The sequence below is a fragment of the Ranitomeya imitator genome, chromosome 7, assembly GCF_032444005.1.
Source record: "Ranitomeya imitator isolate aRanImi1 chromosome 7, aRanImi1.pri, whole genome shotgun sequence".
NCBI lineage: Eukaryota > Metazoa > Chordata > Amphibia > Anura > Dendrobatidae > Ranitomeya > Ranitomeya imitator.
Genome location: NC_091288.1, coordinates 210,035,105 through 210,051,679, shown reverse-complemented (window position 1 = coordinate 210,051,679; position 16,575 = coordinate 210,035,105). Strand labels below are relative to the sequence as shown.

At 41.9% G+C, this 16,575-nt stretch overlaps 2 protein-coding genes across 3 annotated transcripts in view; one reads left to right on the top strand and one right to left on the bottom strand.

Annotated features, from left to right (window-relative positions):
• B9D1 (B9 domain containing 1) overlaps positions 1–16,575 on the bottom strand; it is a 154,299-nt gene that overhangs the window by 93,952 nt on the left and 43,772 nt on the right. The gene's annotated exons all lie outside the window — the stretch shown is intronic.
• On the top strand, positions 3,863–8,939 carry LOC138645757 (melanin-concentrating hormone receptor 1-like). Its single transcript, XM_069735277.1, has 2 exons — positions 3,863–3,890; positions 7,574–8,939. The coding sequence occupies exons 1-2, from the start codon at positions 3,863–3,865 to the stop codon at positions 8,611–8,613; spliced, it is 1,068 nt and encodes a 355-aa protein (XP_069591378.1). The 3' UTR covers positions 8,614–8,939.

Genomic DNA, 16,575 nt, shown 5'->3' with positions numbered 1-16,575 from the left:
GCTATAACGTGGGCATCTCCTGTATATAATTATATATGTACGGCTGGTATAACCTGGGCATCTCCTGTATATAATTATACATGTACAGCTGGTATAACCTGGGCATCTCCTGTATATAATTATACATGTACAGCTGGTATAACCTGGGCATCTCCTGTATATAATTATACATGTACGGCTGGTATAACCTGGGCATCTCCTGTATATAATTATACATGTGCAGCTGGTATAACCTGGGTATCTCCTCTATATAATTATATATGTACAGCTGGCATAACTTGGGCATCTCCTGCATATAATTATATATGTACAGCTGGTATAACTTGGGCATCTCCTGCATATAATTATATATGTACAGCTGGTATAACCTGGGCAACTCCTGCATATAATTATATATGTACAGCTGGTATAACCTGGGTATCTCCTCTATATAATTATATATGTACAGCTGGTATAACCTGGCATCTCCTGCATATAATTATATATGTACAGCTGGTATAACCTGGGCATCTCCTATATATAATTATATACAGATGCTTCTCACAAAATTAGAATATCATCAAAAAGTTAATTTCAGTTTTTCGATACAAAAAGTGAATTTCATATATTCTATAGTCATTACACACAGAGTGATCTATTTCAAGTGTTTATTTCTGTTAATGTTGATCATTATAGCTTACAGCCAATGAAAACCCAAAAGTCATTATCTCAGAAAATTAAAATAATTAACAAAACACACCTACAAAGGCTCCTAAGTGTTTATAAAGGACCCTTAGTCTGTTTCAGTAGCTCCACAATCATGGGGAAGACTGCTGACTGACAGATGTCCAGAAGGCGTCATTGACACTCCACAAGGAGGGGAAGCCAGAAAAGGTCATTGCTAAAGAAGCTGCTGTTCTCAGAGTGCTGTATCCAAGAATATTAATGGAAAGTGGAAGGAAAAAGTGTGGTAGAAAAAGGTGCACAAGCAACCGGGATAACCGCAGCCTGGAAAGGATTGTTAGGATAAGGCCATTCAAAAATGTGGGGGAGATTCACAAGGAGAGGACTGCTGCTAGAGTCATTGCTCCAAGAGCCGCCACACACAGACGTATCCAGGACATGGGCTACAAGTGTCACATTCCTTGTGTCCGGCCACTAATGACCAATAGACAACGCCAGAAGCCTCTTACCTGGGCCAAGGAGAAAAAGAACTGGACTGTTGTCAGTGGTCCAAGGTGTTGTGTTCAGATGAAAGTAAATTTTGCATTTCATTTGGAAATCCAGGTCCGAGAGTCTGGAGGAAGAGTGGAGAGGCCACAATCCAAGATGCTGGAGGTCTCGTGTGAAGATTCTACAATCAGTGATGGTTTGGGGAGCCATGTCATCTGCTGGTGTAGGTCCACTGTGTTTTATCAAGACCAAGGTCAGCGCAGCCGTCTACCAGGACATTGTAGAGCACTTCATGCTTCCCTCTGCCGACAAGCTTTTAGGAGATGGAAATGTCATTCTCCAGCAGGACTTGGCCCCTGTCCACACTGCCAAAAGTACCAATACCTGGTGTAAAAACAACAGTATCACTGTGCTTGATTGGCAGCAAACTCGCCTGACCCTAACCCTATAGAGAATCTATGGAGTATTGTCAAGAGGAAGATGAGACCCCAGACCCAACAATGCAGACGAGCTGAAGGCTGCTATCAAAGCAACCTGGGCTTCCATAACCCCTCAGCAGTGCCACAGGCTGATCGCTTTCATGCCACGCCACATTGATGCAGTAATTGATGCAAAAGGAGCCCCGACCAAATATTGAGTGCATTTACTGAACATACATTTCAGTAGGTCAACATTTCAGATTTTATAATAATTTTTCATGCTGTTTATAAAGTATTCTAATTTACTGAGATAATGACTTTTGGGTTTTCATTGGCTGTAAGCCGTAATCATCAACATTAACAGAAATAAACAATCGAAATAGATCACTGTTTGTAATGACTATATGAGTTTCACTTTTTGTATTGAAGAACTGCAATACATTAACCTTTTGATGATATTCTAATTTTGTTCGTAATGACATTGGTTGAATGTTGGGGGTCGTTGTCCAGCTGCAGAATAAATTTGGAGCCAATCAGATGCCCCCCTGATGGTATTGCATGATGGATAAATATCTGCTGTATTTCTCTCTCTCTCTAATAATAATAATCTTTATTAATATAATAATCTTTATTTATATAGCGCCAACATATTCCACAGCACTTTACAGTTTAACAGTATCAAACACAACAGACATAAGTAACAACGTTAACAATACAATAATTAAAGCGAAATAAGCCGCCCCTGCTCGTATATCTATATCTATATATCTATATCTATATCTATATCTATCTATATATATATATATATATATATATATATATATATATATATATATATATATATCTATCTATATCTATCTATCTATCTCTCTCTATCTATATCTATCTCTATCTATCTCTATCTATATATAGTCCAGTTTTTCAGAATAATGAACAGGAGTGGAGCCAATAACTTTACAATTTTGACACTAACTCAGTTGCTATGACAACTGGGGAAACGTGCGTGGCTGCAGAAGGTATTTTCTCTGTGTGGACAGAGGAAAACGCGTGTATCCACTCTGACTGGTGCTGCGCAGACCACAATGGAAAACAGTCAACAACATAAGAAGCAGCAAGAAGGCTAGAAACCCCTGCTCATTACATTATAACCTGCAGTGATATAAATGTGCTTGTGTGTGTGTCGAAGAGGATTAAAATAGATACACTTCTCTATAATAGTTGACAGACTAGGGTGGAAATATACCCCATGGCGGTACCCATACGTCATGAGCCCCTTCTGATTGATATTTGCTAACTTACATAGAGTATTGGTGTTACAAATTTTGAGACCACATAGTTATAACAGAAACTTAGATTTTCTGGCCACAAAGGGTCAAATTCCCTAAGATGCGGCATATATGAAAGAACTGAGCACATCAAGGCCCCCTTACAGCACAAGGTCCATTACCCTAAAAACCCGCATCATGATCACAATTGCTGGCAAATACTTTTAAAACTTGGCATCATTAAAGGGGATGTGAATGGATTGCATGCATGCCAACAACGGTTGGTAAAATAAGAATAGATAAGTCCCAACCCTAGGTCTGCTGTGGGAACGTCCAAAACCCATCCAGGAAGGAATAACTTGGGCAATATTTGTACAAAGTCTGAGTTTGCCAGGATAGTTTCAAAATATTAGCAAAATACAGTGCCCTGCTGCCAAGATCATTCAATCGGTCGATTGAAGCTAAAAACTAGTATTCATTTTCCCTCTGGTGGCGCTATAGAGGAATTGAAGTATTACATGATGTCAATGTATAAAGTAGCATGAGTAGAACTCTGACACATTTCAGCCTGACTTTCCAAACCTTTATCAAACACGAATACTGATCTCATTGGTGCTGCCAGGATTGCAAAAGGTGGAAAAGAAAAATGACATGATATATTACATAATTCATCCCACATATAAGTCACACAAACACTTAAAGGGGTTGTATCTGGGTGCCATATGGAATTATTGCCTTGTGCAGACATGTACTATGGAGGACAGAGAATGAACTTCAATCCAATATTGCAGCCAGCATGCAGCCGGCGGGTAAGGAAGGGGTGAATCAAACACCCGAAAACCCCGCCTCCATGGCTGAAGATTGTTCCCTCCAAATTCAGGTGACACAGTCCCTTTAAGCGGTTACTGTTCTGATTTGTCACGTTCATTACTGGGCAGAAAATAAGAAAACCTTCCTCCAATACTTGCTCCAGGTCCAGATGCTTTTTGATGTGCGTTCATTTCACATTTCCAGTATGATGTAACCATGGTAACTAGAATTCCTTCTGATCCAGGTGAACTCTTATATTGGTTTTCTTGACCACCGTGTCAACTCACAAAATTTCATCCAAAAAAAGAAAACTTTTCAATCATTTGAACCAGGCTGATTTTCTTTTATATTAAACTGGGAGGGGGAATATTTTCTTTCTTGTGCTCATGTAGAATACATAAAAATATGTCTAGTTTCGTAAGACCCTGCAGAATAGTGACTATAGCTCTGTAATTCAGTATTAAATTATCTGGGTGACAACCTTCATGACGGCAGCAGTACTGGATGACATCCAGCTTTCCAGGAAAAAAGATACAGAAAACCTGGCTGAATGGAACGTTTATTATCTCATCAGAAGGAGACGGTGCAAGGACTAGAATTCTATGATTTATTCATTGACACACAAAACATAGTTACGTGTTTTCCTGCTCATTGGTAAAATACATGCTCACAAGGGTCTACACTCACATAAGTATTGATCTCCCCGAAGAATAGGATCAATGTCTCAGAGACACGATGTAATTCTTTATGTGAATGAATAAGATTGAAGGTCACGTCTAGTGCCAAACGCAAGGAAATACTCAATTATGTTGTAATAAAACCTTTAACGTGTGGAGAAAAGCGCTTTAGTTTGCCATTATTTATCCTGTTGTTACATCCTGTATTATACCCCAGAGCTGCACTCACTATTCTGCTGGTGCAGTCACTGTGTACATACATTACATTACTGATCCGGAGTTACATCCTGTATTATACTCCAGAGCTGCACTCACTATTCTGCTGGTGCAGTCACTGTGTACATACATTACATTATTGATCCTAAGTTCCATCCTGTATTATACCCCAGAGCTGCACTCACTATTCTGCTGCTGCAGTTACTGTGTACATACATTACATTACTGATCCCGAGTTCCATCCTGTATTATACCCCAGAGCTGCACTCACTATTCTGCTGGTGCAGTCACTATGTACGTACATTACTGATCCTGAGTTACATCCTGTATTATACCCCAGAGCTGCACTCACTATTCTGCTGGTGCAGTCACTGTGTACATACATTACATTACTGATCCCGAGTTCCATCCTGTATTATACCCCAGAGCTGCACTCACTATTCTGCTGCTGCAGTCACTGTGTACACACATTACATTACTGATCCTAAGTTACATCCTGTATTATACCCCAGAGCTGCACTCACTATTCTGCTGCTGCAGTCACTGTGTACATACATTACTGATCCTGAGTTACATCCTGTATTATACTCCAGAGCTGCACTCACTATTCTGCTGGTGCAGTCACTGTGTACATACAATACATTACTGATCCGGAGTTACATTCTGTATTTTACCCCAGAGCTGCACTCACTATTCTGCTGGTGCAGTCACTGTGTACACACATTACATTACTGATCCTAAGTTACATCCTGTATTATACCCCAGAGCTGCACTCACTATTCTGCTGGTGTAGTCACTGTGTACATAAAGGACATTACTGATCCTGAGTTACATCCTGTATAATACCCCAGAGCTGCGCTCACTATTCTGCTACTGTAGTCACTGTGTACATACATTACTGATCCTGAGTTACATCCTGTATTATACCCCAGAGCTGCACTCACTATTCTGCTCGTGCAGTCACTGTGTACATACATTACTGATCCTGAGTTACATCCTGTATTATACTCCAGAGCTGCACTCACTACTCTGCTGGTGCAGTCACTGTGTACATACATTACTGATCCTGAGTTACATCCTGTATTATACCCCAGAGCTGCACTCACTATTCTGCTGGTGTAGTCACTGTGTACATAAAGGACATCACTGATCCTGAGTTACATCCTGTATAATACCCCAGAGCTGCGCTCACTATTCTGCTAGTGTAGTCATTGTGTACATACATTACATTACTGATCCTAAGATACATTCTGTATTATACTCCAGAGCTGCACTCACTATTCTGCTGGTGCAGTCACCCTGTACATACATTACTTATCCTGTATTATACTCCAGAGCTGCACTCACTATTCTGCTGGTGCAGTCAATGTGTACATACATTACTGATCCTGAGTTACCTCCTGTATTATACTCCAGAGCTGCACTCACTATTCTGCTGGTACAGTCACTGTGTACATACATTACATTACTGATCCTGAGCTATATCCTGTATTATACTCCAGAGCTGCACTCACTGTTCTGCTGGTGCAGTCACTGTGTACATACATTACATTACTGATCCGGAGTTACATCCTGTATTATACCCCAGAGCTGCACTCACTATTCTGCTGGTGCAGTCACTGTGTACATACATTACATTACTGATCCTGAGTTACCTCCTGTATTATACCCCAGAGCTGCACTCACTATTCTGCAGGTGCAGTCAATGTGTACATACATTACTGATCCTGAGTTACCTCCTGTATTATACTCCAGAGCTGCACTCACTATTCTGCAGGTGCAGTCACTGTGTACATACGTACATTAATAATTCTGAGTTACATCCTGTATTATACTCCAGAGCTGCACTCACTATTCTGCTGGTACAGCCACTGTGTACATACATTACTTGTCCTGTACTGATGCTAGTTACATAGAATATCATACTTTAGAGCCTTTTTCTTAATTCTGCCTTACTGTCAGACACAGGCACACTGCATGTCTTCCTCCTATAGATGAATATGCCTCATATAGCAAGGCCACCCAGATAACACTAGGAACCAGATAACACTAGGTGTAGCAAATGATGGAAGATTTCAGCTCTGAAGTTTGAAGAATTGTTAATGCAGCTCTGTAACTTCATCCAGATCGTATTCCCCCCAATATCCAGAGGAATTGCTTCCGTATGGTGCTGGATATACTTTCATCACACCGTTATATCAGATCTCCGGTGCAGGCGATGTAAGCAGACGGCTGCCCTGACCGCACAGATGTGAGCGCTTTCTCATGATGTCTGACCTTTAATAATACTTAATGACTAAAGGTTCCCTGGATCTCTGCACATTCCCCGCGAGTGCTGAGTCCGCGCCTCGTGCAGATGTCTCGGTGTATTGTGTGAACATCGACAAGGATGTAATTAGGCAATTTACAGGAAAATATTGCCAGCGAACTTGTCCGTCTGTCTGCAGGATGTGTAGTGTTGTGTTACCGCTACGCTCCTATAGGAACGTACTGGCTGGAATTATCCCAATAAAAGTGAGAAACGGGGGATAAAGCATCGGGATCATATGTAAATCCCTCTGTTATTCCTCCTGGAAATACATAAGGACATTTACAATCTTACAGTCAGGTGCTACCACTATAGGGTGCCTTCCAACACAGCGGAATTGGTGACGAAACAGTACGGCCACACCTCTTTGGCAAAAGAGATAGAATTACCAAATTGTCAATTTTTGTCATACATTTCCAGGAGGAATAACATGGAAATGCCCCCCAAAAAAGGTCAATTTAGCAAGTCCTTTTTCGTCTAGAGGTCTAGAGGTATGATAAAACTCTTGAATTCTTCAAAGAGAAGTCCTCCAGAATGAACGGGGTCTACAAGTATTTAGTAGGCTAGATATGTCCCGAGAGGCGATGGACCTCCACCTTCCAGGATGAACTAAGAGCAGAACTGTCAATCCTTCTCTAGCCCCTCCCTCACTCCGCTGACCGGCCGCGTAAACCTTGTGATCATCATGATCCCTCGCTGACTCAGATTTGCTCTTTTTCTCCACAGTGTTCAGCAGAAGACAGGACCACGGCAGTATCGTCCTTCCCGTCATTTTTGGCATCATATGTTTGGTGGGCACAATTGGCAACTGTATCGTCATCTACACAATCACCAAAAAGCCGAAGGGTAACCACAACATCGCTGACATCTTCATCGTGAGCCTGTCCGTGACCGATCTCCTCTTCTTACTTGGGATGCCTTTTCTCATCCACCAGTTACTGGGCAATGGTGTGTGGCACTTCGGGGCCACCATGTGTACTATCATCACCGCTTTGGATGCCAATAGCCAGTTTGCCAGTACCTATATCCTCACCGCCATGTCAGTTGACCGCTACCTTGCCACCGTCCATCCCATCCGTTCTTCGTATGTGAGGACAACTTGTGCAGCAGCCATGGTGATCCTCATGTTGTGTCTCTGTTCTCTGATAACCATCATCCCCGTCTTCATGTACACCCAACTCATCGAGCTTCCAGATGGCAATGCCGGCTGCGGTATCATCCTGCCCAACTTGTCCATTGATATCTATTGGTACACCCTCTACCAGTTCTTCTTGGCTTTCGTCATCCCTTTACTCGTCATTTGTGTTGTCTACATCAAGATCCAGAAGCATATCTCATGCATGGTGGTCCCTCTACCCCAAAGGAATTTCCGAGTCCGATCCAAGAAGATCACAAGAACGTCTGTGACCATCTGTTCTGCCTTCTTCGTCTGCTGGGCTCCATATTACATCCTACAGCTGGTGCACCTCAAGGTGGAGGATCCCACCGTCCTATTTCTCTATGCGTACAATGTGGCCATCAGCCTTGGCTATGCCAACAGCTGTATAAACCCCTTTATCTACATCGTCTTAAGTGACACCTTCAAGAGGCATCTGATTAAGGCGGTGTGCCCTGGGCAGCAGCAGAGAAGGGGCGAGCGGCATGCCACCAGCGAGGTCAGCCCTTCCGTCAGGATATGCTCTGCCCCAACTCAAGAGACCTCCTTGAGCATGATGTACTCCAACAACATAGACAATTATATTTCGCTGTCAGTTTCCATTCCGTGACCAAACTCAAACTGCAAAATGCGACATCTTAGGAGGCAACTGCTTCTATGGTAGAAGTACGAACTGGAAGGGTTTCTTAAGAGTCCAGAATGTGCTGCTAGAGTCCGTTCTAGCTTTCTGCTCATGTTGTCTCGGAGGATGTTAGATCAGAAGACTAGACAGAAGTCGAAACACAGAACGGACCCCACTGAGAGCTGGTGGTCACTATTCCATATCTAGAGCCAAATTTCTGTAAAGATTAACATAATATGCTTGTATAGGAAAGTTCATATAATTCTGCAGTCACCGCTGGGGGCGCTCACTACATTATATATAGTGATCACTAGTGGGTGCCCCCTACATTCCGGGATATACAGTCACTGTTAAGGGGAGTTTACTACATACATATGTATACACACCACCACTAGGGGGAGCTCACTACATACAGATTTATACAGCCACCACTAGGGGGAGCTCACTACATACAGATTTATACAGCCACCACTAGGGGAGCTCACTACATACAGATTTATACAGCCACCACTAGGGGGAGCTCACTACATACAGATTTATACAGCCACCACTAAGGGAGCTTATTACATATAGATTTATACAAACACCACTAGGAGGAGCTCACTAGATACAGATTTATACAGCCACCACTAGTGGAGCTCACTACATACAGATTTATACAGCCACCACTAGGGGGAGCTCACTACATACAGATTTATACAGCCACCACTAGGGGGAGCTCACTACATACAGATTTATACAGCCACCACTAGGGGAGCTCACTACATACAGATTTATACAGCCACCACTAGGGGGAGCTCACTACATACAGATTTATACAGCCACCACTAAGGGAGCTTATTACATATAGATTTATACAAACACCACTAGGAGGAGCTCACTACATACAGATTTATACAGCCACCACTAGTGGAGCTCACTACATACAGATTTATACAGCCACCACTAGGGGGAGCTCACTACATACAGATTTATACAGCCACCACTAGGGGAGCTCACTACATACAGATTTATACAGCCACCACTAGGGGAGCTCACTACATACAGATTTATACAGCCACCACTAGGGGGAGCTCACTACATACAGATTTATACAGCCACCACTAAGGGAGTATAATACAGGATGTAACTCAGGATCAGTAATGTAATGTATGTACACAGTGACTGCACCAGCAGAATAGTGAGTGCAGCTCTGGAGTATAATACAGGATGTAACTCAGGATCAGTAATGTAATGTATGTACACAGTGACTGCACCAGCAGAATAGTGAGTGCAGCTCTGGAGTACATTCCGGGATATACAGTCACTGTTAAGGGGAGTTTACTACATACATATGTATACACACCACCACTAGGGGGAGCTCACTACATACAGATTTATACAGCCACCACTAGGGGGAGCTCACTACATACAGATTTATACAGCCACCACTAGGGGAGCTCACTACATACAGATTTATACAGCCACCACTAGGGGGAGCTCACTACATACAGATTTATACAGCCACCACTAAGGGAGCTTATTACATATAGATTTATACAAACACCACTAGGAGGAGCTCACTAGATACAGATTTATACAGCCACCACTAGTGGAGCTCACTACATACAGATTTATACAGCCACCACTAGGGGGAGCTCACTACATACAGATTTATACAGCCACCACTAGGGGGAGCTCACTACATACAGATTTATACAGCCACCACTAGGGGAGCTCACTACATACAGATTTATACAGCCACCACTAGGGGGAGCTCACTACATACAGATTTATACAGCCACCACTAAGGGAGCTTATTACATATAGATTTATACAAACACCACTAGGAGGAGCTCACTACATACAGATTTATACAGCCACCACTAGTGGAGCTCACTACATACAGATTTATACAGCCACCACTAGGGGGAGCTCACTACATACAGATTTATACAGCCACCACTAGAGGGAGCTCACTACATACAGATTTATACAGCCACCACTAGGGGGAGCTCACTACATACAGATTTATACAGTCACCACTAAGGGAGCTTATTACATATAGATTTATACAAACACCACTAGGGGGAGCTCACTACATACAGATTTATACAGCCACCACTAGGGGTAACTCGCTACATACAGATTTATACAGCCACCACTAGGGGAGCTCATTACATACAGACACCACTAAGGGAGCTCATTACATACAGATTTATACAGCCATCACTATATGGAACGCACTGCATACAGATTTATACAGCCACCTCTAGGGGGAGCTCACTGCATACAGATTTATACAGCCACCACTAGAGGGAGCTCACTCCATACAGATTTATACAGCCACCACTAAGGGAGCTCATTACATACAGATTTATACAGCCACCACTACAGGGGGCTCACTACATACAGATTTATACAGCCACCACTACAGGGGGCTCACTATATACAGATTTATACAGCCACCACTAGGGGGAGCTCACTATATACAGATTTATACAGCCACCACTAGAGGGAGCTCACTCCATACAGATTTATACAGCCCCCACTAGGAGGAGCTCACTACATACAGATTTATACAGCCACTACTAGGAGAGCTCACTACATACAGATTTATACAGCCATCACTATATGGAACGCACTACATACAGATTTATACAGCTACCACTAGGGGGAGCTCACTACATACAGATTTATACAGCCATCACTAGGAGGAGCTCACTACATACAGATTTATACAGCTACCACTACAGGGGGCTCACTATATACAGATTTATACAGTCACCACTAGAGGGAGTTCACTACATACAGATTTATACAGCCACCACTGGGGGGAGCTCACTACATACAGATTTATACAGCCACCACTAGAGGGAGCTCACTACATACAGATTTATACAGCCACCACTAGGGGGAGCTCATTACATACAGATTTATACAGCCATCACTATATCTATATGGAACGCACTACATACAGATTTATACAGCTACCACTACAGGGGGCTCACTATATACAGATTTATACAGTCACCACTAGGGGGAACTCACTACATACAGATTTATACAGCCACCACATACAGATTTGAACAGCTAGCATTGAACTCAATGTGAACTATATAAACCTGCATTCAGGGAGCTCCCTCTAGTGGTAACTGCCATAACAAACAATGGGAAACAGTTTAACATCAAGCAATCTAATATATTTAATCATGTATCCTGCATCTATGGTGGATATCTACAAAATCCTCCAGTAGAAGTTTCTGGTAGCGCATAATATATCCAACTATAGATTGCACTATACACCCAGTAAACTGCTGCCAATCAGATGACTGCAAGACAGATAGTCACCTCTGCCCTTTTTCTGCTCTGCTTTAAGTGCCCTAGTTAAAATGAGCTTATAATCTGTGTTCCTAATTGCTAATTTATGAGAAGGGGATACCTCTTTAACTGCTCTTGTTGTAAGGAGTCATTAGGAAGGGGCAAATTGTCACTTTGGGAGTCATAAGCTCACCTTTAATAAAGGTCTTTAATTTAAAGGGACAGTGTTCTGATGACCTATTACCTTCATGATGCCCATATTATAGATATCACATGACACTGTGCGATTGTCCATTTAGGCGCGGCCACATACTGGTCCGAACTCTCCAGGACGGGGTTGGTCCTCATTCCTGGCAAGGACCCCTCTCTCTAGAGCGCTCACCGAATGTAAATCTTATGCCTCACGTACTCCACTGCAGCTGATCCCCCCGATGCGTGTATACCCCGACGCGCGCCATTTATATATTGTGTCAATATGAAGGACTTTTTTTTTTTTGCAATTATATTGCAGTTTCTACAGAACTTGTGACATCTCCGTGTAACAAAGGCCTCGTGAAACGCGTGGCGAAGAGGCGGACTTTTATTGTACGACTCCGGATTTTTTTGTCTTTAGAAATGATCTGTGAAGCTCTGCTGCATATTTTTTATGGAAATAAAATAAAAGTACGCGGTGAACTGTGCGTGGCGTGACCTCGTATTGTGAAATATATAGCGGTATATATATATTTGTATACGGTGCGTAGTTTCCCTACACCATTACTGTGCTAATCTCATCCTAATGGCTACGTGTCAGTCTTCACTGTCGGTCTGGCATTGTATTCATGAACCAGGAAGGCCATAATAATGATGATGATGGAGGGTCTGCTACATTATGAGCAAGATGATTATTTCCATCCAACCTAGAAAGGGTTACACATAGTTCATGCGGACAGGAAAGATAATTATGGTCCAGATGAGGCTTCTAGAGCCGCCGCCTCTGTAATTACCTGGCAATTTCATAAGAGTATTTCTTGTATTATGATGCATAAAAGCCCCCCGACAGGCAGCAGATGCAGCCGCCGCTCCATTCATGACGGCACGTGGCCGGCCCGCTCCCCGAGACACAATGCTGTGCAAAAGCATTAGGCAGGTGTGGAAAACAAGCTGCAGAGAAAGAAGCTGGCAAATATAGAAGTCACAATTATTTATTTTCATCAATTGATAAAGTGAACGAACAAAAGAGAAATCTAGATCCCAGCAATGTTTGGTGACCGCCCTTCTCCTTCATCAATTCTTCTAGGTTTTGTAGGATTATAGTCGGGTTTATGAATAATCGATAACAGGTCATAATGACGATCATTTTCATATGTAGGTTGAAGCAAAGTCATTAACAGAAACATCTGTGTAGGAGGTTTAATACTGGGTGAGGAAAAGACAAGCTCTGCTACAAAGGTGAGGTTGTGGAAGACAGTTTCATCTCACAGATCATATACCGTAGAGAGGACGGAGTGCTGCAGCAAGACCCAAGGTAGTTATACTGCATCAGCAAGGTGTCTCCCAAAGATTGCACAGCATCCTGGGATTTCCAGATGTGCTTTTCAGGTTATATAAAAAGCACCAAGAAACAGGCAACACTGAGGACACAGACGCAGCGGTCGCCCAAGATGAGCATTCTACATTTCCCCTCTGCGCATTCATCCATTTTTTCAACCTCCCGGCTCTTAGTGATTTTCATGTTTGTCTTTGTCAGACATGATACAGTGATATAACAGCCTTATAATGCTGCACAATGCCATGACGTCTAATGCCATCTCTAATGCCACCATGCAACCCCCATATCGCCTATGCCACATAATACCGCCATATAGTTCAAGTATGTTATCAGAGTTACCAGATTGGTAGCATTACTGCCGTAATAGCACCATAATGTCACCATATACCCATAATATAGAGCAATAATGTTATGACATATTCTCATATATCCTGTAGAACGTAAGCCCGCAAGGGCAGGGTCCTCGCCCCTCTGTATCAGTCTGTCATTGTTAGTTTGTTTACTGTATGTGATATCTGTAACTTGTATGTAACCCCTTCTCATGTACAGCACCATGGAATCAATGGTGCTATATAAATAAATAATAATAATATATCCATAATATAGAGCCACATTATCACCTTATAGAGCCACTATTTAGCACCATGACACGGTACTATATAAATCCTCATATATCCATCATATAGAGCCATAATGTCACCTTATAGAGCCATTATATAGCACCATGATAAGATACTACATGTCCTCATATATCCATCTATAGCGCCATAATGTCACCTTATAGAGCCATTATATAGCACCATGATAAGGTACTATATATCCACATATATCCATCATATAGAGCCATAATGTCACCTTATAGAGCCATTATATAGCACCATGATACGGTACTATATATCCACATATATCCATCATATAGAGCCATAATGTCACCTTATAGAGCCATTATATAGCACCATGATACGGTACTATATATCCACATATATCCATCATATAGAGCCATAATGTCACCTTATAGAGCCATTATATAGCACCATGATACAGTACTACATATCCTCATATATCCATCATATAGAGCCATAATGTCACCTTATAGAGCCATTATATAGCACCATGATAAGATACTACATGTCCTCATATATCCATCATATAGAGCCATAATGTCACCTTATAGAGCCATTATATAGCACCATGATACAGTACTACATATCCTCATATATAGCCATAATGTCACCTTATAGAGCCATTATATAGCACCATGATAAGATACTACATGTCCTCATATATCCATCTATAGCGCCATAATGTCACCTTATAGAGCCATTATATAGCACCATGATACAGTACTACATATCCTCATATATCCATCATATAGAGCCATAATGTCACCTTATAGAGCCATTATATAGCACCATGATAAGGTACTATATATCCACATATATCCATCATATAGAGCCATAATGTCACCTTATAGAGCCATTATATAGCACCATGGTACAGTACTACATATCCTCATATATCCATCATATAGAGCCATAATGTCACCTTATAGAGCCATTATATAGCACCATGATACAGTACTACATATCCACATATATCCATCATATAGAGCCATAATGTCACCTTATAGAGCCATTATATAGCACCATGATAAGATACTACATGTCCTCATATATCCATCATATATCGCCATAATACCATATTTTATTATTATAGAGCCATCATATAGCCTCACAATGTCATTATTATATCTTATATCCACCTTACTCCCCATAATATATATATATATAAATAATATCATACACGTAGTTGTATTTTATTCTATTATTTCTTGAAGATTTTATGCAAAGTTTGCAAACCAAAGTTTCAGATCTTGCAAAAAGCCGTCACTTAATATTCCAGCTGAATTCACAGATTATTACAGCCTTTGTTCCCACGCACAATACTTGTCTGTAACTCCAGTGATTTTAGGATGAATTGGGATAATTGCAGAGAAATGCTATATACATGGCGGCACAATAGTGGAAATTAACGCAGGAGGATCACTTCCCTGCCTTCAGCTGAAGATTGGGGGCACTCGACCCCATCTCCTGTGACGGGCCCATTGGGGGATCTATGGATCAGACTTTCTTAAAGGGTCCTAAATACAGTAATTACTTACATTCATGCAGCCTTCAGTTTACAGTGGAAACCGAATACCTTTCTTGATGGAGGCGTCCAAGGAGCTGTCCAGTGCTGAACCCGGGAAATCCAGACGTAGCACCTCATAAGAAACTGCAAATGCTGATTGTGAGGAATCATCTAAAAATGCTGGCGAGTGTCTACAAAGAGCAGATGTAGGGTCACAGGGGAAAGGCAGGAGATAACTTCACCAGGGAATTGTGACTCACAGAACCAATGGTCTCTAAAAACGGGGCATTGTGGGACACATTAAATTACATGATCTATATTATACTCCAGAGCAGCACTCACTATTCTGCTGGTGCAGTCACTGTGTACATACATTACATTACTGATCCTGAGTTACCTCCTGTATTATACCCCAGAGCTGCACTCACTATTCTGCTGGTGCAGTCACTGTGTACATACATTACATTACTGATCCTGAGTTACCTCCTGTATTATACCCCAGAGCTGCACTCACTATTCTGCTGGTGCAGTCACTGTGTACATACATTACATTACTGATCCTGAGTTACATCCTGTATTATACTCCAGAGCTGCACTCACTATTCTGCTGGTGCAGTCACTGTGTACATACATTACATATCCTGAGTTACCTCCTGTATTATACCCCAGAGCTGCACTCACTATTCTGCTGGTGCAGTCACTGTGTACATACATTACATTACTGATCCTGAGTTACCTCCTGTATTATACCCCAGAGCTGCACTCACTATTCTGCTGGTGCAGTCACTGTGTACATACATTACTGATCCTGAGTTACATCCTGTATTATACCCCAGAGCTGCACTCACTATTCTGCTGGAGCAGTCACTATGTACATACATTACTGATCCTGAGTTACCTCCCGTATTATACCCCAGAGCTGCACTCACTATTCTGCTGGTGCAGTCACTGTGTACATACATTACATTACTGATCCTGAGTTACATCCT